Source organism: Cervus elaphus, chromosome 22 (genome assembly GCF_910594005.1).
Source record: "Cervus elaphus chromosome 22, mCerEla1.1, whole genome shotgun sequence".
NCBI classification, from domain to species: Eukaryota; Metazoa; Chordata; class Mammalia; order Artiodactyla; family Cervidae; genus Cervus; species Cervus elaphus.
In genome coordinates, this window is record NC_057836.1 from 25305827 (window position 1) to 25331304 (window position 25478).

Genomic DNA, 25478 nt, shown 5'->3' on the forward strand with positions numbered 1-25478 from the left:
TGCTAAACATCTTTCCTGGGCCGCAGGTGGCTGCTGCTGCCAGCTCAACTCAGTGGCCTGCTTGGATACAGCTGAACCATTAGGTCAGGTCCCAAGCTGTTATCTAAGCATCAGACAAGAGCTCCGGCCTGGGACCTAGATCATTCCCTTTTCCCTACTCCTGACATCAGAAGTGGGGGCTGAGGCCAGGTTTGTCTCCGTCAGGAGGATCATGTCAGAAGACACATGTCCTTAGGTTGGTCGCATCAGAAGCAAAGGATACTGAGCTTGCCTTTTAGTTCCTAAAAACAGAGCAATCACAGGAAGAAATCACCTCAGCAATTAGCAGATATTAACAAGTACAAGCCTACATCTGCTTTCTTGAAACAGTACCCACTCTGCATTTGCTTTTGTTTTTTCATCTTCTAAGATAGTCACATCCAGAACTTTTAAGAGTCTTCCTATTTATGAACTGTCATGATGGTTCCAATGGAATTAAGAAACAGGAAATATTCTTCAATTTGAACATAGTTTTTATTATGTGGGCTACCTAATGAGGAAATAATAATCCTGTTAAATGCCATGTTTAATTTTTTATTAAAAGAAAAAATGGGACTCTATGGTAAGATTTTTTAGTAAAAATAATGCTGTAAATTTCTGCTTTGTCATATATTCTTTGCTCCCACCACAAAGTGAAAAGAAAACCAGAAATATATTTCTAGGCTCAGAAATAAGATAGATGTCTCCATGAATCAGAAACTCAAGATAGGGAAGAAGGCTGAAGTCATGGAGCCTTTGTGCTCTGAGTCTGGGTCACCATAGAGTAGGAAGGATTGAATTTTTACACATTAGATATGACCCAGGGCCAGGCTCATTGTTGAAAGCAAAGATTTTTCCTGCTTGCCAAAAAAAGGCACATGTGGAATCCTAAGGATGCAAGAGACACATAGTCTTACTATCAAGTACCAAGCTTAGTTACCCTCTTAGAGAACGAGTTTGTGAAAACAGCTGTATCATCCATAATATCAAGAACCCCAAAGTGATGTTATATGCCCTGGCCCTAAACTACTGCTCCTGGTGAGCTGAAAGGATGCTAAACTGCCTCAAAACAGTGAAGAAAAAGCAAGAAATGGGACAATGATAAAGCAAAATTTGGCCGAGGGCTTATGGTTTAGAACAAATAAAAGAAATCTATGCTAAAGAAGACAGACACCAAAATTATCACAATTTGGATTATGTTTTATGTAGCAACATGACAAAAATCTGTAGTCTGCTATCGTCTACAAAATGATAGATGAAAGAATTATACTTATTTAAAAAGATTAAATAATAATGAAACAAAAATTGGCAAAAATAAAACAGAAACATTTAGAATAAATATAAATTTAGATTTTTAAAAATAGAAAAAAAGATATTTAGCTACAGATTGATACAAAGTAGGTAATTGTTGAATGAACTAAGTCAAATTTTGGTTTCTTATGTTATTGAAATTGAAATTTTGAAGTGTAAAACTTAAACTAAGTCTATTTCATTTAGGCTATAGATGTCCAAGAATCCTCTCGATGCTAAAACTTTGAATCAAAATCAGTTTTTTCTATAAGAGTTGATTCATGCTTTGCTGCCCAGTCATATCTGACTCTTTGCAACCCCACAGACTGTAGCCTGCCAGGCTCCTCTCTTGATTGGATTTTTTAGGTGAGAATACTGGGCTGGGTTGCCATCTTCCCCATTCAGGGATTGAACCCATGACCCCTGTGCCTCCTGCTTTGCAGGTGGATTCTTTACCCGCTGAGCCATCAGGGAAGCCAATAAAGAGGTGACTCCATGCCAAATTATTTTAAATATTTTCTTGAATGAAATGCATGCTAGTAAGACTCATTCAGTAGTCCCTACTGAAGAATGAAGGGACTCTGGCACTGTGTAAGACTTGGGTTGAAAAGTGGGAATGGAGGAGATCCAGATTTAAATCAATCAATCAGTTATTTAAAAAATGAGCTGATTCATGTCAATGTATGACAAAAACCACTACAATATTGTAAAGTAATTAGCATCCAACTGATAAAAATAAATGAAAAAAATGAGCATTTATTTACAAAGTTTTGTGATGAGTTAACAACTCATACAAAATGAAAGTAAATATTTTTAAACTTCTGTAGAAAGGGTGATAAACACCATGAACTATAATTCTCATAATATAGGATGGTTTGCAATCTTATACTTACTATTTAAAAGTGCTAAGCTCACATGAAGAAATAACAGATTATTAAAACATTCATGCCTGGTCAGAGCCAAAACATATTTTCTATTGTACTCAGTCATGTCCCACTCTTTGTGACCCCATGGACTGTAGCTTGCCAGTCTCCTCTGTCCATGGAATTTTCCAGACAAGAATACTGGAGTGGGTTGCCATTTCCTCCTCCAAGGAATCTTCTCCACCCAGGAATCCAACCCAAGTCCCTTGCATCTCCTGCATTGGCAGGCAGATTCTTTACCACTGCACCTACCTCCCAGGAAGCCTATTTTCTGTTACTTGTCTGTTATTAATATCAAATTTTCTTGACTTGGGAGAAAAATGAACTAGGAATCTGTAGATACAGACTCTGCAATGTCCTTGTTAAATTACCTTTGACAAGTAACTTAAAGTCTCAGTTATCATTATTTTTATATGTTGAATGGTGATATGAATATTTGCTCTTCCTAGATCTTAGGGTTGTTGCTAAAGGCAATTGGAAAAATGAATATGAAAGTTCTTTGAAAAGCAGAAATCACCACATAAAATATGCTTTATTAATTACTGCTAAGGAGAACAGTCAGCTCAGGAGTACTGAGGAATTTAGTGGCTTACAGATAATTAAAGTATGTGTAAAATGCTAATAGGTGTCATCCTTGGCACTTCCAAGTATTAATAATAGTATTTTGCTCTTTTCCCAATTCCCCTTTCTCCATTAATTTTCCTACTGCAGAACCTCTTCCTGTAACCAGTGTTTCAATATATGACTATAAACCTTCTCCTGAAACAGGAGTCCTCTTTGAAATTCATTATCCAGAAAAATATAACGTTTTCACAAGAGTAAACATAAGCTATTGGGAAGGTAAAGACTTCCGGACAATGCTATATAAAGGTAAGAGGCAACAGAAAGATGAAAAATGATGACTCTTACATTTTACATGATTTCTGCCAAATGGTCTTGCTCTTGCTCTGAAAAAGTCTTATAATTCACTGTTTGATCATAATGAACCAATAAAAATAGTTACTGATGCATGAAAATATTGTTATGAGGAGACTTAGAATGTCTGATTCATTATTTTAGAGTCATGTGTCATGCATAAACATAAGAAAAACTTAAATTATTATGACGTACATGTTCTTCTTGCCAAATATTATTCCTGCATGTCTGGTGCAGGAAACAAATTTAAATTTAAATTTAGAAGCACAGCACCTAATCATTTCCTTCTGAGTGCATTAGGGCATTTCCAGATCTGGGAAGTTAGACGGGGGTCTTTCAAAAAGTTTCATTTGGAGATGGTCCAACATTATTCTCGAATATTAAAGACAGTACTTTTCAGTTCCTTTGTGTATATTTATCTGTATGACTAGTTAAATGATTGCATTAATATACAGAAATGGCTTTCACTATTTTTATTGGCTTGATGGGGATCTTGTGGTCAGAGAGAGAGAGAAGAGGGTCCAGGGGAATTAAAAATTTCTAAAGAAAACAAATCAATTTCTCTGAATAGACTAGAGGCAAAAGCGGGCCAGGTGGGAGAGAGACAGGGAGAGGACAGAGGACATTCAGTTTTGGGAACTGAACAATATATTCTCAGGACACAGAACCGCTACATTTATCTGCACTGAGTATAGGTGTTGGTCTCACAGTTGATTAGTTGTAAATGAAAACCAGATAGAAGATACTTATTCAACCACCTAAGGCATGATACCCAGAAACATCCCACTTTGACTTGCTGCTTTTATAAACTCCTGAATCTTCCATGAATTTTTTTTTTTTAATGAGACAGTGTTTAAGGCACATGCAGTAACTCTACAGGTTTTTTTTAAAACTTAAAAAAAAAAATCAAATAAACAAAAATAGACTCTATTACTGCATTCTTTGTTTTCAATGAAAACAGATTATCTGAAAATTAATAATTGAGACCTTGTTTGCTTATTGATCACATGCAAGTATAAGTTTATAAATAACTGAAAAGCATCACTGACACTTTTGTTGAGCTAAATTTCGTGAGTTTAAAAATGTTAACTAGTATGCTCTCTTTTTTAAGTTAATTAATTTTTCAAATTATTTTTGGCTTTTCATTCAATAAGTGGTATTTTTAGTTCCTTCCCCTCATTTCTTTCCAACTTGGATTGGGATTTTAAGCTTATTATTATCTTCCAAAAAAATTTTTTTCTAAATAAAATTCAGTTTTTAAAATTTTCTTCTTTTTTCAGGAAGGTCCCATTTGCCAAATGATAAAACATTTTCTTTTAAAAAATAGGCTATATTTTACAAGTAAGTCTAGTGAAAACATTTCTTGTAAAATCATTTTTTCCTAAGTCATAAATTGGCAAAATACCTTGGGATCTTATCTTACAGTAAATCATTAGCATAAACCTAATCTCTTCAATTTCTATGTTACCATTTCCACTTAATACACCAGATGTTCCTATAAAAATTTTAATTCCAATTGTATCTAATTCTTGCAGAAAAAGCCTTTGAGTCTAAAAATTTCAATTTTCAAATCTCTAGCCTTAAATCAACTTTTTATTACTGACTATACTAGAAATCACAGGAATATTATTTGACAGATAGTCATAATTGTTCAGAACTTTCTAGAAGTGTGTGGCATTTAGAAAACCAAAAATTTAATATAATTGTTTTTTTTCTCAGATTTTTTTAAGGGAAAAACAGTGTTTAATCACTGGCTGCCAGGAATATGCTACAGTAATATCACCTTTCAGCTGGTATCTGAGGCAACTTTTAATAAAAGCACTCTCGTGGAGTACAGCGGTGTCAGTCATGAACCCAAACAGCATAGAACTGGTAAGTTACTTGAAAAATCAAATTTAGTGAAAAAATAATTAAATTATATGTTTTTGTTATATGTATGCTTTCTGTCATTCTAAGGAAAATTCTGTTCCAGAACTCAGAAAAAAATACATATTTCAATAATCTAAAATGAATTTTCTATCAATGTAAAATGAACTGAGCAAAATATTCAATAAAAAATTTAAATATGTCAACGAAATCACAGATTTTTAATCTTTGAATAAAAAAGCATGTGATATTACCAAAAGTTATAAGTAATTTAACTGAATCAAGTAGACATCAGTAAATCTACAATATGACATAATAACCATGTGGCAGAAGAACAAATGTGAGAAGTTCTAGTATAGATTATCTGATTGTTAAAAGAAAATATTGGGATAGATACACCTAAAACTTGGCAGTGCTTAACTTTAGTATCATCACTAATATGAAGCACAATCATAGGATGACTAGATGAATGAATGGATGGATGGGTAGATAGATGGATAGGAAGGTGAAAGAATGAATGGGTAAAATAAATACACACATGCTAAATGCCCATCACCAATACCAATATAACTGACATTTTTCACCACAAACATGCTTAAGTACTTAATAAGCATGAGGAGACACAATTCATACAAATATTGGGAATGGATTATAATAGACCACCAACAGACCCTGCCAATCTGAAATTCTAAGATGTCATATTTAGGCCAAAACAAAGAAATTATTTCAGCTAAATATTAATATTTTATTCACCTCATATCAACACCTAAGATTCTACTTGTAGTTTTCATTATTCAAGTAAGGGAACTAGTTGAGCATCTTTTACCTGGGAGATTTTTAAAGTACAGGGAGGGATGAAGACAAAGTCCGCTAAAATGGTTTCCTGGCCTCAAAAATGGTAGAGGTACTATTGGCACTCATGGGCTTCCCTAGAGGCTCAATGGTGAAGAATCCACCTGCCAATACAGGAGACATAGGTTCAACCCCTGGGTCACGAATATCCCCTGGAGGAGGAAATGGCAACCCACTCCAGTAGTCTTGTCTGGGAAATCCCATGGAGAGAGGAGTCTGATGGGCTACATCCATAGGGTCATAAAGAGTTGGACATGACTTAGCAACTAAACAGCTATTGGCAATCATACAAGGCAGAATGCAATAAATATTTTTAAAGAGTTGGACACGGCTGAAGTGACTGAGCGTGTGCACACAAAGTTATATAGCAGCATGAAAGAGCGAAAGATTAATTTTTATTAAAAGCTCCTAAGAGGTGAGTGTTGAGTTGCTATTTGAAAGATATGTAGAATTTATTGCAGGTAGAGACCATGCAGTGACCTTCATAATTTTCTACCACAAGTATACTTCCATAATTCATGAACTTATTTTGTGGGCATAGTTTTCATTTTGAGAGGTTAGAAGTGAAGCCATATTTGCAACGTGTGTTAAAGTTTCTAAAGGTAATTCAACACGCAACTCTCCTAAGTGCAACTATGTCATTGAGAGTATTTTTAGTCCTGATAGCTATAAAACACTATAGTTGCTTTTTTGTAAAAAAGATCTAGTGACAGAGACTTGGCTTTTTCAAAAGGAGATTGTGATAAGCTGAAAAATATGAATGTAATTCTACTTTGGAAGTGGTTCAGTCACGACTTTGACTAACATAGTACCACTATTTAATGTATTTGAAGCGTGACTGATGATACGATAATGTATGCACATCATGTACAAAATCTTAGATAGACATGTACTTGAAATGACACTTGTTCTTGATGTAAAAAGTGAAAGTGAAAGAAAGTGAAGTCGCTCAGTTGTGTCCGACTCTTTGCGACCCCATGGACTGTAGCCTACCAGGCTCCTCTGTCCATGGAATTTTCCAGGCAAGAATGCTGGACATCTGTGTCTCTTTTTCTGTTTTGCATATAGGGTTTTCGCTACCATCTTTCTAAATTCCATATATATGTGTTAGTATACTGTAACGGTCTTTATCTTTCTGGCTTACTTCACTCTGTAAACCACTACAATATTGTAAAGTAATTAGCCTCCAACTAATAAAAATAAATGGAAAAAAAAAAAAAAAGAATGCTGGAGTGGGTTGCCATTTCCTTCTCCAGGGGATCTTCCCAACCCAGGGATCGAATCCAGTTCCCCGGCATTGTAGGCAGACACTTTTACTATCTGAGCCACCAGGGAAGTCTTGAAATGACACTTGTTCTTGAGTAAAAGTACAGTTAAACTATTTTCTGAATCTACTTTTTTGTTTGACTCATTGATAAAGTATTCATTATAACAGTCAAAAAATACATAAAATGATAATTCTCTTTCTTACAGCCCCTTATCCACCTCGGAATATCTCAGTTCGTATAGTGAACTTAAACAAAAACAACTGGGAAGAAGAGAGCGGCAGTTTCCCAGAGGAATCATTCATGAGATCACAAGATACAATGGGAAAGGACAGAGTCTTCCATTTTACAGAGGACACTCCTGAAATTCCCTCTGGCAACATTTCCTCTGGTTGGCCTGATTTTAACAGCAGTGATTTCGAAACAACATCCCAGCCATATTGGTGGGACAGCGCATCTGCGACTCCTGAAAGCGAAGATGAATTAGTCAGTGTGCTTCCCACAGAATACGAAAATAACAATACACTCAGTGAGACGGAGAAATCAGTATCCAGCTCTTTCTTTTCTTTCCCTGTACAAATGATATTGAGTTGGTTACCACCAAAACCACCCACTGCCTTTGATGGGTTCCATATCCACATAGAAAGAGAAGGTAAAGTACTGGGAAATCAGAGGACATAAGAAATGGTCCAAAGGTAAAGGAAACGGGAACTTTGAAAAATTACATTTAGAAAGAAAGACTGAAGGCAGACAGTTAAGATATAAAGAAAAATGGTAAAGAAAATGAAGCATTTATTGAATATCCCAAGGCAGACTGAAACCAGAAAACGAAAATGAACAGATTGGGTCAGAACCCAGTTTGGGTAGTTCACACATCACAAGAATGGGCAACTGTATACATTTCATTGCTGACACTTCACCTCCCCAAGCCACTGAGGAAACTTTGAAAAGATTTTGAATTAAATTTCTAACCATCACCAATTACAGAATATCCTGGAGAAGTGTTCTGTTTTCCAGGTACACAAATCTGTGAAGCATGCAGCAAAAGAATCTTACTGACAACATGACTTCTTTCCCTAGAGTATCAGACCTGTGTTCTGCTTATCAGGCTAGTCTTATTTCCCCTCAGGGGGTGCTCCCCTGGAACCAGCACAACTCACATTTTTCCAAAGAGGAGATGGTAGTAGAATAAAACTACACAGCAGCTGGTATTCCCACTCCAGCTACTATATTATATATATCGTATTCACTTAGCATCCAAGAGACATTCTTTATATTTAACCCATTACTTTATGAAAAACAGGGCCATGGCATTCAGTAAATTTGGATCATGAATCATATCTGAATTGTTGTTTGGTAGATATTCATTGTTTATTTAGAAATTGTTGTTTATTTTGTTTTTATAATCACATTCTTCATTTTTTGCTCTCCAGTCTAGTAGTTTGAGTGGCAAAGGTTGTCAAGTTATCAAAATTTGAGGTTAGATTGACAGCTTTACTTACATGCTAGGGTATTCAAATCATAGTCTCATAGATGACATATTGTTTGCCCCTATTTTATCCAATAGAATGAAATACAAGATTTGTGAATTCCTCTATATTGGAGTATAGAGCAACCAACAATACACAAATATTGTATAAAATTGAAATCCTTTGTCATTTACAATTATTTGAGTCAAAAGTCTTAACATCTGCCTGAAATTGCCTATATTTAAAAAGGTTCCTTTAGTCTTTTATTTTTCTGTTCCTCGATATAGTCTCTGGAAAATAGGGTCCTAGAGTATTTTGTAATGCCTATTTCCATGAAAGCTCAATCATGCTTTTATCTGACTGCAGTGTGTTCTGTTGAAGGCGACTCTGGTCGCCAAATGATAAAAAAAAAAAAACTTCAAATGAAGCAATAAGCAGCAGGAGATAGACTTTGAAGCAATGTAAAAATCATTTTTACTTTTAAAATTTCTGGAAGTCAGCCAATGAAGCAAAATATAATGTGTCAGAAAATATACCCAGAGGATTATTTCTAACTAGAAAATAATTCAATATATTTTAAGACACTTATGCATATTTAATGTTATCACAAAGAACTTGTACAACATTTGGTACTGTTTCTTTTAATTCTTTATATCCAAATGAGAAAGTTGATCATTGCTATCTTCTCCTAACATCATACTTCTGTTTTGTGTGTATCATTTTACTGGCTGACAGTATGTAAGAATGCAATATATATATATCCATATTTTTATTGATTTGGACACCATATTTTAATTTAGTTATTTTAAAGTACTGTAAGAAAACAATTTGAACTCTTAGCCATCTTTTTTCAATAGCAATTTTAGTTTGGAGGTATAATTCAACTCGACACAAGGAAAGAGGCAAAATAAGAAAATACTTTTAAAAAAAATTAACTGACTTATCTATAGCCAAGACTGTTCCGGATATCAATTCATATATATTCTCTTCTTTATACATGATTTAGAAAACTTTACTGAATATTTGACAGTGGATGAAGAAGCACATGAATTTGTTGCAGAACTGAAGGAGCCCGGGAAATATAAGTTATCTGTGACAACATTTAGTTCCTCAGGATCTTGTGAAACTCGAAACAGTCAGTCAGCAAAATCACTCAGTTTTTATATCAGTAAGTACCAAAGAGATTATTTTGCATTTACAGAGGAGCTAAAACAATGGAGCCGGTGAGATGAATGATGCTCAAGCATCAATTATTCATCAATCCTTAGAGACCCTGAGAATTCTTCAAGGTCATGAGAGGCCCAAATCCATGTGATTTTTGACAGCAGAGAAAATATATGTATGTTTCATAGTAGCAAATCTACCCAGGGATTTAACTTGAGGATTTTTTTTATTATTATTGAGATAATTGAACATTTGTTAAATTGACCTTTCGCACTAGTGGTAACAAACTCTCCAAGGACATGGACACATAGTTTAGGAAAGAGGACTTTTGTTTGAAGCCATAATGAAAACTGGCATTTTTGAACTGTGTGGAAAGTCTCATTAGAGTGTTGAATTTGGGGAGCTTGAAAGAAGCACAGAGATTCAAGTGTAGCAAGACCTAGGTGGTCTCTCCAAAAATCGGCACAAACTGAGATAGAGCGTGGGACTTCCCTGGTGGCTCAGAGGGTAAAGAATCCACCTGCAATGCAGGAGACCCAGGTTCAATCCCTGGGTCGGGAAGATCTCCTGGAGAAGGAAATGGCAACCCACTCCAGTATTCTTACCTGGAAAACCCCAGGGACAGAGGAGCCTGGTGAGCTACAGCCCATGGGGTCCCAAGAAATCAGACACGACTAAATGACTAAACAACAACAGCGAAGCTAGAGCATTATAAAAACACCAGTATCAAGTCTTAGGGCAGCTTCCACTGATTCCATCAGGGATAATAGCAGGCCAATAACTAGCCTCAAAAAGCTACACAAATAGTGTATGTTGGTAATGTTTTCTGCTAATCTGACTATGCTTACCAGAAGTTTAGAGGCCAAAAATCTGTTTCTTAGCTTATCCGGAGTTAAATGTGCCTCTGATCAGCAGAAAAAAAAAAAAGAAAGCAAAGGATTAAAACTTCATTCCAAGAAGGATGATCGCCATATGTTATCTCCTCCTCCAAAGGCAAAATACCACCTTTCATTAAATGACCCTCAAAAAGACAGGCGAGATAAAAAGGAGGAGCTCAGAGGAGAGAAATCAGTTTATTTAGCAGCCTAAAAATGTTGAAAATACCCTGTATAACAATTTTTCTTAGGAAACCAAAAATGTCACCACTGGTGAAAAGGCTTGAAATATCCACTAGACAAGCAGAAAAAATATCCATGATCACCCTGCATGTCTTTCAGTTACAGGAGATCTTTGACATGGCATCGTTTGAGAATGAAAGCAAAGTTTAGTATTGAGTTCTTCCCATGAGGCTAAAAATGTTTCATTAACCCAGAGATTCCCTTGTCTGCCAGCAGAGACCCACTACAAGTTCCAGGAAATCTTCCATAACTGTTCAGGCCATTAGCTCTTCCCTCCTCTGAACTTCTACTGTGTTTCATAATGAAGTGAAAGTGTTAGTCAGTCAATTGTGTCCATCTCTTTGTGACCTCATGGACTGTAGCCCACCAGGCTCCTCTGTCCATGAGTTTCTCCAGGCAAGGATATTGAAGTCAGTAGCCATTCTCTTCTCCAGGGGAATTTCCTGGCCCAGGGATCAAACCCAGGTCTCCTGCATTGCAGGCAGATTCTTTACAGTACAGAGCTTATCTCTGAGTGTGATATTTTTCTAGATGGATTTTATTTGCATACCTCTTGCTTTTCATGCCACATAATAAAACCCTAAGTTGGGGTTATACTCTTTGCTTATTATTCCTGTTGTACATTCAACAAATATTTATTGAATCACTTTCCAGTGATAGGCACTCTATTCTTAGAGTATCCAAACTGACCAGAGCTGCTGAGAATGTCAGAATTGCTCAAAAATATGGTTATTTTGAAGAGATGCATGTTAATATTCATTTAGGAAAATATAAGATACTAGAAATTTTTCTATTTCTCTGCCAGTAAAACAACCTGTTTGGAGCTTCAGATATTCTGTTCTGCAGTAATGAGTTACTCAAGTGTACTATGTATATGCTTTTGATTTTACAGGGATACTGTATTTATGTAGTTTTGAAGGCTTTCCTCAGAGATGAAAATTAAGGTAGAAATTTACTTTAGTCTCCCAAAAGCCTTGTGAAGGGAATATTCCTATTATTTCCATTTTTAGGTGGAAAAAAAAGTACTTAGACACAGAAAGTTTAGCCATTTAGTGTGAGAAGGAGAATCAGACTCTAGAAATCTTTAGTAACAGTGTCCATTTCCATGGAGTCTGCAGTGACCTATTACCTTCTGTTGATTATCAGGTCCATCCTATTATAAAGCCATTAAATGAATGAATTTGTTTTGCCTCCATCCACCTTCTCTCCCTGCTCCCACCACTTCAGATCTTCATAAAAGTAACAACACTTCACATTTAGATAGTTTTCTAATACATTGCAATCTCATCTGATCCCAGCAACAATTTTATAAAGTAGACTAATCAGATGGCATCTTGATATGTTGACACAAAGCCCCGACCCAGGAGATAGGAGTCCTAGGTTGTCTCTCAATACTCACTCTGTGACATTGGGCAGGTCATTCACATCTCTGGGCCCCAGTTTCCCCATCAGTAACCCACATTGGAACTCTAAAGTCCTTTCCTGTCCTCACGGTCTATGATTTGTCCATTTGACAGATGCAGTGACTGAGATTCAGAGAAGTCATTTGGCCAAAGTTGCATCGCTAATAATGAGCAAAACTGAGTTTGGGGCCAAATTTCCTGTTTCCAGATTCATCCTTCTCATAGTTTCATAGTGCTCCAGGAAGTTTCACACAGGGGTTAACAGCATGGATTTTGAAACCAGACCTCTTGTGTGTGAATCCCAGCTCTACTTATCCTATCTCTGCCTCAGTTTCCTTATCTGAAACTTATCTCATAAATTTAGTTAAGAAAATTAAAGAATTAAAATATGTAAACATAAATAAGCTTAAAAGAGCCTGGCAAACAGTGAGTCCTACATCTCTTTGCCATTGTAATTATTATTATCATTTATATTATTTTTATTTTCTTTGCCCCATTTCCCATGAGCTTGGGACTGCCCTTGCCAGCAGAGTCACTTATTCCTCCCCCTTTCCTGGGCTCCAGGACTACAGCTTCTTATTGAGAGAACTGACAAATGTATCCTAAGCAAATAAAAGAAGTTGCACATTTGCATTTTAACAGGGACTTTCAGGAGATAATAATCACCTTACCATTTCTTGGGTCTTTACTATATGTCAGGCACTGTGCTAATAACCACTTTGGAAATTTAAAAGAACAAAGCTAATGGCGGGCACTTTTAGGGAGATATTTTATAATGAGGATCCTACCGTGTCCTCAAATTATCACCCAGGTTTCCACCAGCTTCTATAATTGAGCCTCTCTGTTGCCTATTTCTTCTCTAAGGGAGTCACACTCTGCTGCTTTGATTCTGCTGTCACCAGATTTAAAATTTTCTTCACAGGATTGCAGTCGAGGCTAATTTGAATCTCAACATAATTATTTCTAGAGCCCAAAGATCCTAACAGCAAAGGAATCACAAACACTCATGAAACCACACTGCCACACACACTCTTTGTTAAGTAAATTCTGTCTGGTGCAGAAGTTACCAGAATAGTCTCAGAGGCATGTAACCACTGAAGTGGGGCTTCTGTCTCTCAGTAGAATTGGTTTGGTTGCTGCCACCAGGCTGTTGCATAGGTCAATGGGGAGGTCACCCGGTGGAGACCGTAGCTAGGCAGAGGACATGAAGACTTGCCAGTCTTGGCTGCCAGTCTGACTTGGAATGTCTTTCTAAGGGCAAAAGGAAAACAGCATGATTTTTAAAGCTATAGTCCATCTGAACCCGCTCAGCCTGAAGCCTCCCCTGTGCTCTGGTTTGACATCCAGGTCCTTCAGGAGAATGGATTGAAGAGCTTACAGAGAAGCCCCAGCACGTGAGTGTCCACGTTCTAAGCTCAACCACTGCCTTGATGTCCTGGACGTCTCCCCAAGAGAACTACAATGGCACCATTGTGTCCGTGGTGTCGCTCACCTGCCAGAAACAAAAGGAGAGCCAGAGGCTGGAAAAGCAGTACTGCACTCAGGTAAAGGAAAGGAAGGGCAGTCGGGCTCACTCACCTCCTGCAGCCCAGCCTCCCAGCAGATGCAAGGGTGCCACCGTGGCCAGCAGCTGTGCCAAGGTCTCCCTGGTGCATCACGGATACAGGAGCCAGGAAGTCGGTGCCCAAGGCTCTGCAATCACAGTCGCCTTCCTTTCCTCTTAGAACTACCATCTTCCTTTTATTTCCATTCCTCATTCAAGAACATATCCTGAGCACCTATGATGTGCTGGGTACTGGGGGAGGTGGTGGGAATCTAGACAATTTTTATACATCCTGCTCTTGGTGAGTTTAGTCTAGTGAGAACAATAGTAAGTATTCATGTATTACTGCAGAGTATAAGACCTAGGCTAAAAGTGAGTGATGGTAGGTCTGTATAAATTCACAGAAAGAAGAGCATGAATAAATATTGATTGGGGCAAGAGGATTTGAAAACGATCGGAAGAACTTTACCTTCTAGGGGAGGAGACAGGAAGCAGTAGGTTTAGGGGAGATTTGGTTTACTTGGTGCAGTTTTTGTATTTTTTCCATTTTTTTTTCTTGTTGTCTTAACTATAAAGATAATATATGCTCACTGAAAAAAAAACAACTAAAAAATTTTAAGTACATAAAGTGAAAAACGATCCCCTCACTAATACAAATGAAGACTTTTAAAGGATAAATAGCAGTTAACTGAGTGAAAGGGGTAGATGGGGCAAGTGGAGAAACCTGGAAATCTATAGTTCTGGGCGTGGCTACCAGAATGAACCGCCATGCCCAGTCATCAGTTCTGAATGAAACCACCAACCTGGGCATCTAAGCAGACTTTGCCCTCAGACGCCCTGAATACACCCACTGGAAGCCTGCCGCCCAATCCTATTTTCCTAAACCTGGTTTTACTTTTTCTTCTTTTTTTCATGAGATCAAAGAAACTGATCCTTAGTGTCTTACAAACACAATACTTTTTAAATTGGAGTGTAACTGCTTTACAATGTTGTATTAGTTAATGCTGCACAATGAACTGAATCAGCTATATGTATACATATATCTCCTCCTTCTTAAACCCCCCACCACCCCCTGCCCCCATCCCACCCCTCTCGGTCATCACAGAGCATCCAGCTGAGCTCCCTGTACTATAGAGCTGCTTCCCACTCATTGTCTATTTAACATATGGCAGTGTGTATATGTCAATGCTGTTCTCTCCATTCATCTCGTTCTCCCCACCCCATATCCACATGTCCATTCTCTACTTCTGCTTCTCTATTCCTGACCTGAAAACAGTCTCATCTGTACCATCTCTCTAAATTCCATATATGTGCATTAGTATACATTATTTCAAACACATTCTTTTCTTGCCTAGAGGCAAAAAAAAGTTTAATTATTGTGTGGAGTATGCTGGAAATAGAATATGCACTCAAAACAGGTGTTTGCTGTGTGGAAGCTATTTGGAGTGTTTCCATGTATTCCATGAAAATCAGGCATTTAGTGTAATTCAAGGGGTGAGAAATTTTAAATTAAGAAGATGAATTCAGGAATCATGGCCTTTGGAGCTCTCAAAAGCTCTAGAGAGCTGAGATAAGCCCAGCATGAAGATGAGGCTACCCTTTCAGCTTGAATTAAAGAGTAAACATGCCAAACAGATTAACTAGTCATCACAACTCACTGTGCAGTTTATTAGCTTCCTTCCCTGATTGTACCCAGCATACTGACTCTTCACATTGATAGAAAATGTGTTGTGTCCCAGAACATAACTAGAACTTGACTGCTCTCAGGTATGATTTTTCTTCTTCCCTCTAATGTATAAGTTACACATCTTATACATAGAAGTGTTAGTGTCAGTCGCTCAGATCGGTTCAGTTCATTTTAGTCGCTCAGTCGTGTCCGACTCTTTGCAACACCGTGAATCACAGCATGCCAGGCCTCCCTGTTCATCACCAACTGCCGGAGTTTACTCAGACTCATGTTCATTGAGTTGGTGATGCCATCCAACCATCTCATCCTCTGTCGTCCCCTTATCCTCCTGCCCTCAATCTTTCCCATCATCAGGGTCTTGTCAAATGAGTCAGCTCTTTGCATCAGGTGGCCAAAGTATTGGAGTTTCAGCTTCAACATCAGTCCTTCCAATGAACACCCAGGACTGATCTCCCTTAGGATGGACTGGTTGGATCTCCTTGCAGTCCAAGGGACTCTCAAGAGTCTTCTCCAACACCACAGTTCAAAAGCATCAATTCTCCGGCACTCAGCCTTCTTTATAGTCCAACTCTCACATCCATACATGACTACTGGAAAAACCATAGCCTTGACTAGACGGACCTATGTTGACAAAGTAATGTCTCTGCTTTTTAATATGCTGTCTAGGTTGGTCATAACGTAAGCGTCTTTTAATTTCATGGCTGCAGCCACCATCTGCAGTGATTTTGGAGCCCCCCAAAATAAAGTCAGCCACTGTTTCCACTGTTTCCCCATCTATTTGCCATGAAGTGATGGGACCAGATACCATGATCTATGTTTTCTGAATGCTGAGCTTTAAGCCAACTTTTTCACTCTCCTCTTTCACTTTCATCAAGAGGCTCTTTAGTTCTTCTTCACTTTCTGCCATAAGGGTGGTGTCATCTGCATATCTGAGGTTATTGATATTTCTTCCTGCAATCTTGATTCCAGCTTATGCTTCATCCAGCCCAGAATTTCTCATGATGTACTCTGCATGTAAGTTAAATAAGCAGAGTGACAATATACAGCCTTGACATACTCCTTTTCCTATTTGGAACCAGTCTGTTGTTCCATGTCCATTTCTAACTATTACTTCCTGACCTGCATACAGATTTCTCAAGAGCCAGGTCAGGTGGTCTGGTATTCCCATCTCTTTCAGAATTTTCCACAGTTTATTGTGATCCACACAGTCAAAGGCTTTGGCATAGTCAATAAAGCAGAAATGGATGTTTTTCTGGAACTCTCTTGCTTTTTCAATGACCCAGAGGATGTTGGCAATTTGACCTCTGGTTCCTCTGCCTTTTCTAAAACCAGCTTAAATATCTGTAAGTTCATGGTTCACGTATTGCTGAAGGCTGGCTTGGAGAATTTTGAGCATTGCTTTGCTAGCATGTGAGATGAGTGCAATTGTGCGGTAGTTTGAGCAATCTTTGGCATTGCCGTTCTTTGGGATTGGAATGAAAACTGACCTTTCCCAGTCCTGTGGCCACTGCTGAGATTTCCAAATTTGCTGGCATATAGAGTGCAGCACTTTCACAGCATCATCTTTTAGGATTTGAAATAGCTCAACTGGAATTCCATCACCTCCACTAGCTTTATTTGTAGTGATGCTTTCTAAGGCCCACTTGACTTCGCATTCCAGGATGTCTGGCTCTAGGTGAGTGATCACACCATTGTGATTATCTGGGTCATGAAGATCTTTTTTGTGTAGTTCTTCTGTGTATGCTTGCCACCTCTTCTTAATATCTTCTGCTTCTGTTAGGTCCATACCATTTCTGTCCTTTATTGAGCTCATCTTTGCATGAAATGTTCCCTTGGTATCTCTAATTTTCTTGAAGCGATCTCTAGTCTTTCCCATTCTATTGTTTTCCTCTGTTTCTTTGCATGGTTCACTGAGGAAGTCTTTCTTATCTCTCCTTGCTATTCTTTGGAACTCTGCATTCAAATGGGAATATCTTTCCTTTTCTCCTGTGCTTTTGGCTTCTCTTCTTTTCACAGCTATTTGTAAGGCCTCCTCAGACAGCCATTTTGCTTTTTTGCATTTCTTTTTCATGAGGATGGTCTTGTTCCCTGTCTCCTGTACAATGTCACAAACCTCTGTCCATAGTTCATCAGGCACTCTGTCTGTCAGACCTAGTCCCTCAAATCTATTTCTCATTTCTCGCTCAGCTGTGTGCAACTCTTTGCAACCCCATGGACTGTATGTAGCCCACCAGGATCCTCTGTCCAAGGGGTTTCCCAGGCAAGAATACTGGAGTGGGTTGCCATTTCCTTCTCCACATACATGGAAACCAAAGGCTGAAAGTGTAGAGAGATATTGTAAATTATATATGAACCAGAAAAGTCTGGTCTAAGTGCTTGCTGACAGTGGCTTCTTTGAAATGCAAACGTGAAACTGTTGCAGATTGTAGGCAAGGAGGGAAAAGAAAGCAGAGGGCAGAAACTAGACCACTGTTCTAGGTGTTATCTCAGTTACCACAAGAGGATTGTGTTAGTATTACATCATTACATCATCATCATCACACACACGTGTATATTTTCAAAGAAAGAAACATCAGTTCAAAAAAATCTCAAAAATTGGCCTAGAGAAGAATCCAGAATATACTCTCACCAACACTGGTCTGACTGAGGTTATTTCTTAGAGCAACCATTATCCAGAAGGAAAGAAATTATAACATTTCTTCAGTTCTCTTTTCAGTGGTACGGTGATTATGTTGAATCGAAAAATCAAAATGCAGCTCAAAAATAAGCGTGATTCTAAACTCAAACACAGATGAATGATTAACCACAATGTTTTATTCTCTCACACTTTCATTCTCGCCACTTTTTCTCTACCATCATCTCATCAACTGTACCACAGGATCACTCCTTTGTCAATTACCATCATCCATGAGATTCGGTGCTAGTACCCCTGCTCCTCCCCACAGATTTATTTTCTAGGAGGTTCTGTGTGAGCTGCTAGAAATAAGAACAAATTTGATTTGAGCCTTGATTTCATGAAGCTTAGAGTCTAGCCTTTCATGTAGGTATCTTGAAGTGAAGTGAAAGTCCCTCAGTCACGTCGGACTGTTTGCAACCTCCATGGACTGTAGCCCACAAGGCTCATCTGTTCAAGGAATTCTCCAGGGCAAGAATACTGGAGTGGGTAGCCATTCCCTTCTCCACAGGATCTTCCTGACTCAGGGATTAAACCCAAGTCTCCTGCATTGCAGGCAGATTCTTTATCATCTGAGCCACCAGGGAAGCCCCTTGGTACCTCTTAATTTGAATTTGTCCTCATTAAGTATATGTACTTCATGTCTGGTTGCTGTTTTGTGTGAGTTCATATGTGAATATTCATGAGCAAGAGAGTTTTCTAATATATCCCTGCTAACAAACACCGTAGTTCTACTCACTAATAAGCCTATGTCAATATGGTGAGCATAATAAAGCCACTGCTCAGTGTCATATAAAGGACTCTCCAAAGACACACACAATTATGAATTTCAGAATAAAGAAGCATCATATAATATATGGATGTATATTTATTAACTTTGAAAGATAATTTACATTTATTATCTTTGAAAGATAATAAATTTATCTTTATTATCTTTTAAAGGCTAGATCCATTCTTTTTTCAATTTTTAAAATTTTTATCCTCACACATGGCATGTGGGATCTTAGTTCTCCAATTAGGGCTCAAACCTGTTCCAGCAGTGAAAGCATGGAGTCTTAACCACTAGACCACCAGCAAAGTCCCAATGTACATTTATTTTTACATGTGGTCTGCTTGGTCCATACATGTTTGGTGACAATTTACAGGAGTGTGTAATAACTAACTGACTAAATCAGAAAGAAAGCCCAATCAGTCGGTCTGTTAGCTTTACAAATGAGGAAATGATAGAGCTAAGAGGCTGAATATTGAAGGGACCTGCCTGCAGTCACACAACTGATTAGTATCAGAGCTGAGACCCCATCTCAAGTGATGTGACTTCCAGGAGAGAATGTTTTCTTGTGCATTACAGATGATACACTAGGGGAAGTTCATCCTCACTTCTCTTCCTGATGGAGTCAAGAGTGTTGACTAAAAGCAGAGACTCTAGACTCAAACAGAATTGAGTTTCAGACCTGATTTTAGCAGCTACCAGCTCTGAGTTTCTTTCTTTCCAAGTCTTACCATCTGAATCTGTAATAGAAGAAGCATATCCTACCTCATAGATCTGTAATAAAGAAAAGAGGACTTGATGCTTAATGCAATGTTTGGAACATAGTAATAGTAAGGTGTGCTAGAAATTAACTTTTATTATTATGCAGACCTAACTGAATACTTTTTGTGTCAAGGGAAGAAGATGAAGAGGTTCTAGAGATTCTCCATAGAAACTGAGTAACTATAATAAGTGTACAGAATGATGTCATGGAAAGAGGATTACATAATATATACATAAGACCACTTCTGGAGAATTTCCTTATGGTCCAGTGGTTAGAACTCCAAGCTTGCACTGTCAGGGCCCAGGGTCAATCCCTGGTTGGGGAACTAAAATCCCAGAAGCCATGTGGTTCAGCCAAAGAAAGAGAGAAGACCGTTTCAGACTTAAAAGAACTCTCATCTAGTTTAACCTCCTTGTTTATATTTTCTATGCCCTATGGTGTATCTTTCCTCCATTTCTTTAGCTGAGAAAGGATAGGGCCAGGGCCTAGGTGGAAATGCATTGGGCTGGACTGAATTCTCTGGGACGGAGACAAAGCCAGTCAGAAATAAGAGAGAGGAAATACTAGAATGCAAAGATGGGGTGAAAATTGGGGGAGGAGTATGGAGTAATCCTCTACTGAATAAAACATGTTACTTAGTAAGTAGAGTATTACTATTTGGGGCTTTCCAGGTGGCGCTAGTGTTAAAGAACTCGCCTGCCAATGAAGGAGAGGTAAGAGATGAAGGCTTGGTGCCTTTGTTGGGAAGATCCCCTGGAGTAAGAAATGACAACCCATTCCACTATTCTTGCCTGGAGAATCCCATGGACAGAGGAGCCAGGGAAGCTCTGGTCATAGGGTTGCAAAAGAGTCAGACACAGCTGAAGCGATTTAGCACTAGTATAGGAACATTTCCCCTCCCCACCTCCAATCCACCCCTAAGCAGGTCCAGGATAAAGAAAAAGGTATGAAGGAATAGAAGTAATGTAGATACCTCAGTAAATATTTTCAAAGTAGGGGGAAATTAATATTTATATTAATAATTTGTGACTCAAGTCAAGTGCAATATGATTTGTCCTCTTTTCATTTTTTTAGTAGTGTGATATATATACACATTATTGGTTCTTATTTTTTTAAGGCAGTGTAATTTTCCTGAGATGAATTCATTAGGATAGCATATTTAAGTGGTTATAATTCCAGGAAGTCATATGAATAATTAGAATCAACCACTGCCTAAAATATTATCAAACCAAAGAAATTTAACATCACCCTGAAACAATCTACACTCTGTGTGTTATTCTAGATACTCTAAATGAAAGCAAGGTTAGATTGGCAGGTATGTTCACATGTTTACAGTGGTTGTTAAGTTTAAAGGAAAAGTTTGGAGCAATATTAATGGTATTGAGCCCCACCTGTATGGCTCAATACTTAATTGTTTATGGATATATGTTCAAGGAAGGTCTAGAAGACTGCCCGCCAAAATGTGGGAAGTGGTGAGAGGAGACCAGAAAGCCTACAGATTGACCTCATTTGCTTTTCTACAGTGTGATCAATTTTAACAATGAGCACTGTTAGTTTTATCACTTAAAATGTGTTTTAAAGAAATAAAACAGTACTAGAATAAATCCCACTTGATCGTGGTGTGCGATCCATTTTATGTATTGTTGACTTCAGTTTGCTAACATTTTGTTGAGAATTTTTGCATCTATAGTCATCAAAGATACTGGCCTGTAATTTTCTCTCTTGGCTTTGGTATCAGGGTAATGCGAGTCTTGTACAATGAATTTGAGAATGTTCTATATTCTTCAAATTTTGGAATAGTTTGAGAAGGATAGGTATTAACTTTTCTTTATATATTTGGCAGAATTCCCCTGTGAAACTGTCCAATCCTGGACTTTTGCTTGCTGGGAGATTTTTTTTTTTATTACAAATTCAGTTTCACTACTAGTGATCAGTCTGTTCTGGCTATTCTTCCTGATTCAGTCTTGGCAGGTTGTCACAGTAGCCTTGTAAAGTGCTTGCTGCTGTGTCTTGATGCTTGGCCCATATCATGGAGTGGAGGTCACAATGCTAGGCTTCCAGTCCCAACACTGATCCAAATATGTGACCTTGGCTATTCTCTAGCTTTACCTTCTTGATCTACTAAATGAGAGATTTGGACTAGATAATCTCTAAGGTCATTTCCATCACTATAATTAGATGTTTTATGCTTCTAAGTGTTGAGAAAGTAAAGACATTCCTGCATGGATCTTTGCATGTAATCAGCTGACACTACAATTTAGGATGTCAGACTATCCTTAGTTTATTGCTGATTTGATTTTGGTTAGAGGTTGATGTGTCTCTAGTGTACATAATTACAATCGACATTGATGGGTATAGAGCAGTTCACAAGGCTTATTAAATCCAGCCATAGAATTTGAATGTTCTGGGTTCCCTTCAGCCTTCTCATAAACTATAAATCATCCTAATGTTGAAACTTGACCTTCCTCAGCATGAATAAAAGCTTCTGAATTTCAAAGGCATTTGTGAGTTTGCAGTGTCCCTGAATACAATGTTATCCTCTGAGTCACACGCTGAAAACCCAGTTCTAAATAGATCTTATTGGGTGTTTGATTTAAAGGTGAACTCAAGCAAATCTATTATTGAAAATCTCGTTCCTGGTGCCCAATACCAGGTTGTGATGTACCTAAGAAAAGGCCCTTTGATTGGACCACCTTCAGATCCTGTGACATTTGCTATTGGTAAGTTGCCAGCCACAAGAAAAATACCTTTATCAGAGTACTGTTTGGAGGGGTCTAAGTTCGAGTCATTGTCATCAGTTACGGGAGGTCCATACTTGTTCACCCAATATTCAACCTTCAGAGTAATTAATGACCACAATTGTATACCTGGTAGGTATCCTTGGCATTCATTACTTAGGAAAAAGAAAATCTCAGGCAAATATGGTTAGTTTTCAATGATTGTATCAAAAGAGTGAAATACCTAGTCAGTCAGTAAGTAGAGATGTGAAGCCGTTGTTAAGATATGAAACATTCCTTCTTGACTTTCTTTTTTCACTCCCCTCCCTTCTTCTTAGTTCCAACTGGAATCAAAGACTTGATGCTCTATCCCTTGGGTCCTACGGCAGTGGTTTTGAGCTGGACCAGACCTTACTTAGGAGTGTTCAGAAAATATGTGGTCGAAATGTTTTATTTCAACCCTACAACAATGACGTCAGAATGGACAACCTACTATGAAATAGCCGCGACTGTCTCCTTAACTGCCTCAGTGGTAATTTTCCTTAACCAGCTGTCACATTTTCCTGTATCAACATGCGTTCACGTACCAAATGTGTCTGAAAAAATTATTATGTCTGTAAACTAGATCATTTGTAAACACATGCAGGTAACTTGCTACTTTCAAGTTTGGGATTGTTTTAGCTCTTAATCTAATTTTTGTATTTTGAGAGAGAGAGAAAACTGTGTGAAACTGGCTTTCACTCTTAATTGAGTGTATTTGCTAATCCCCAATTTAGTAGACCTGTCACATGCTTGCTTTCTTGGTGGCTCAGCTGGTAAAGAATCTGCCTGCAATGTGGGAGAACTGTGTCGGATCCCTGGATGGGGAAGATCCCCTGGAGGAGGGCATGGCAACCCACTCCAGTATTCTTTGCCGGGAGAATCCCCATGGACAGAGGAGCCTGGTGGGCTATAGTCCATGGGGTCACAAAGGGTCGGACATGACTGAGCGACTAAGCACATCGCATGCTTATTGTTTCTTTCTGCTCCTAAGACAGAAAACACGTTTTCCTTTAGTTATTCAGTAGTGAGTGGACGCTGCTTAACTTGAGTGATGACTATTCTTAACATCAACAAATCAGTTAGATACCTGCAATGTCAGACCATTAGTGATGTTCTTCAAATGAGCAGGTAAAGATTGCTCTTTCTGAGACTGGAATAATTTTAGAAGTACAGGTTATCTACAAGTCACACAGAAAGCAAACAACTGTCCACCACTTACTTGACAACTCTCATGATTGCGACCAAGTATGGACACATGCTAACAGTCCAAGATGAAAGAATGCAGAATTGTGAAAGATCACATCTTAGAAATAGGAAGATGTGTCCATCCAGTCACTTACAAATAAGTACCAGTTCACTTGTGTAATTTAAGAAACTGCAAGTGAAAACCCATTTTCAAACTATCTGTATTTTCGAATAATTTTTTAAATTATGTTAAATTTATGTGTATCATTTTATTTGCATCTCACTTCATTCCAAAGAGAATATTTTAATGGAAAATGTGAGAAGTACAAAATCAACTGTAGACAGTCAGGTTCCTCTGTCCATGGGATTTTCCCAGGCAGCAATACTGGAATGGGTTGCCATTTCCTTCTCCAGAGGATCTTCCCAATCCAGGGATTGAAGCCACGTTTCCTGCATTGACAGACGGACTCTTTACCACTGAGCCACAGGGAGGCCTCCCAAAGGCAGAGAAAGGAAATTAAAAATTACTCATTTTCTCATAGCCTAAGAGAAATATATAACTCTATTCCAAAAATATGATTTTCCTTCTGGGTCTTTTTCTTCTTGCTTTTTTTAGAGGATAGCAAATCTGTTGCCAGCATGGTACTACAACTTTCGAGTTACCATGGTAACATGGGGAGACCCGGAACTCAGCTGCTGTGACAGCTCCACTATAAGCTTCATAACAGGTGAGTGTGTGGGAAGTGGTCCCATGAGAAGAGATCCCTATTTTGAGGAAGTTCTGAAGGGGCTCATCTCCAGAAAATGCCAGGCCTTTACCCAGGACCGAATGAACATCACTTTCCTGGAATATGATATACTTGATTCTGAAAGTTCATGATTTCTTTAAATGATAGCCTTTAAAAATTAAGATACAATTTTTACTCTGAGTTACTGTCCTTGATTTCTTTTTATCCTGAGTCACTGCCCTTGATTTATGCACCACTGTTTGGAATTGATTAGAATCGAGATGTAACAGGCAGAGCTTTCAACTTCACACCACACTCAATTGATTTTATCCATTTGATAATTGTATTTGTTAGAGTGCCTCCATTTCCTTATTAATTAAGCCATTTGTAAAGTCACAGGCTGACTGCGGTATTGTCCATGGCAGGAATTAAAACAGGCTTGCAGACTTGTAGACTTGGGTGTGAGTCACAACTTTGCTGCCTTCTACCTGTAAACTCCAGCAATTTTTCTAAGCCTCAGGTTTTTTCAGTTGTAAAATAAGGATAATAATAGTATCTATTATCTGTTGCTATTATGTATTATTACATCCCAATTAAATAAGCTATTTAGCAAAATACATGGCCCAGACTTAAAGTACTTACAATACTATTAGTGATGGATCCTCAGAACCTTAAATTATGTATTAATAGTTCACTATCATATGGCAGAGAGAGCAGAGGTGGGTGGAGGTAGCAATAGAGAAGAAATTTAGCCAAGAACAGTAACCCTCGTTGTCTGAACTAAGATTGTTCAAGAACTTTTGATGGGACTGCAAAGCTGTCATTAGAGTTATACTGAGAAAAGAAAAATATTGTTCAGATGAAGAATAACTTTGTCAAAATATTTCCCTCACTGGACAGCTAGTTGTATAGGCTTGAGATGTATCAATTAAAAAACAATGGAAATAATTAAAAAACAATGGAAAGATAATCTTGTGGATTCTTATACAGTTAACTTACACAGTTCACTGCTTTTCTTTACTGGCTGATGTCTGGTACTTCCTTTGTTCCAGACGTTAATGGTAATATTAGAGTAGAAAAGTGAAAG

General features: G+C 38.0%; 1 protein-coding gene across 3 annotated transcripts in view; it reads left to right on the plus strand.

Annotated features, from left to right (window-relative positions):
• PTPRO (protein tyrosine phosphatase receptor type O) overlaps window positions 1-25478 on the plus strand; it is a 260020-nt gene that overhangs the window by 150901 nt on the left and 83641 nt on the right. For all 3 annotated transcript variants that reach the window (XM_043882124.1, XM_043882125.1, XM_043882126.1), the window contains exons 3-10: window positions 2943-3101; window positions 4866-5018; window positions 7338-7781; window positions 9605-9766; window positions 13631-13827; window positions 22319-22439; window positions 22775-22968; window positions 24280-24391. In XM_043882124.1, coding sequence (XP_043738059.1) covers window positions 2943-3101; window positions 4866-5018; window positions 7338-7781; window positions 9605-9766; window positions 13631-13827; window positions 22319-22439; window positions 22775-22968; window positions 24280-24391 — 1542 coding nt within the window. The remainder of the gene's footprint in view (window positions 1-2942; window positions 3102-4865; window positions 5019-7337; window positions 7782-9604; window positions 9767-13630; window positions 13828-22318; window positions 22440-22774; window positions 22969-24279; window positions 24392-25478) is intronic.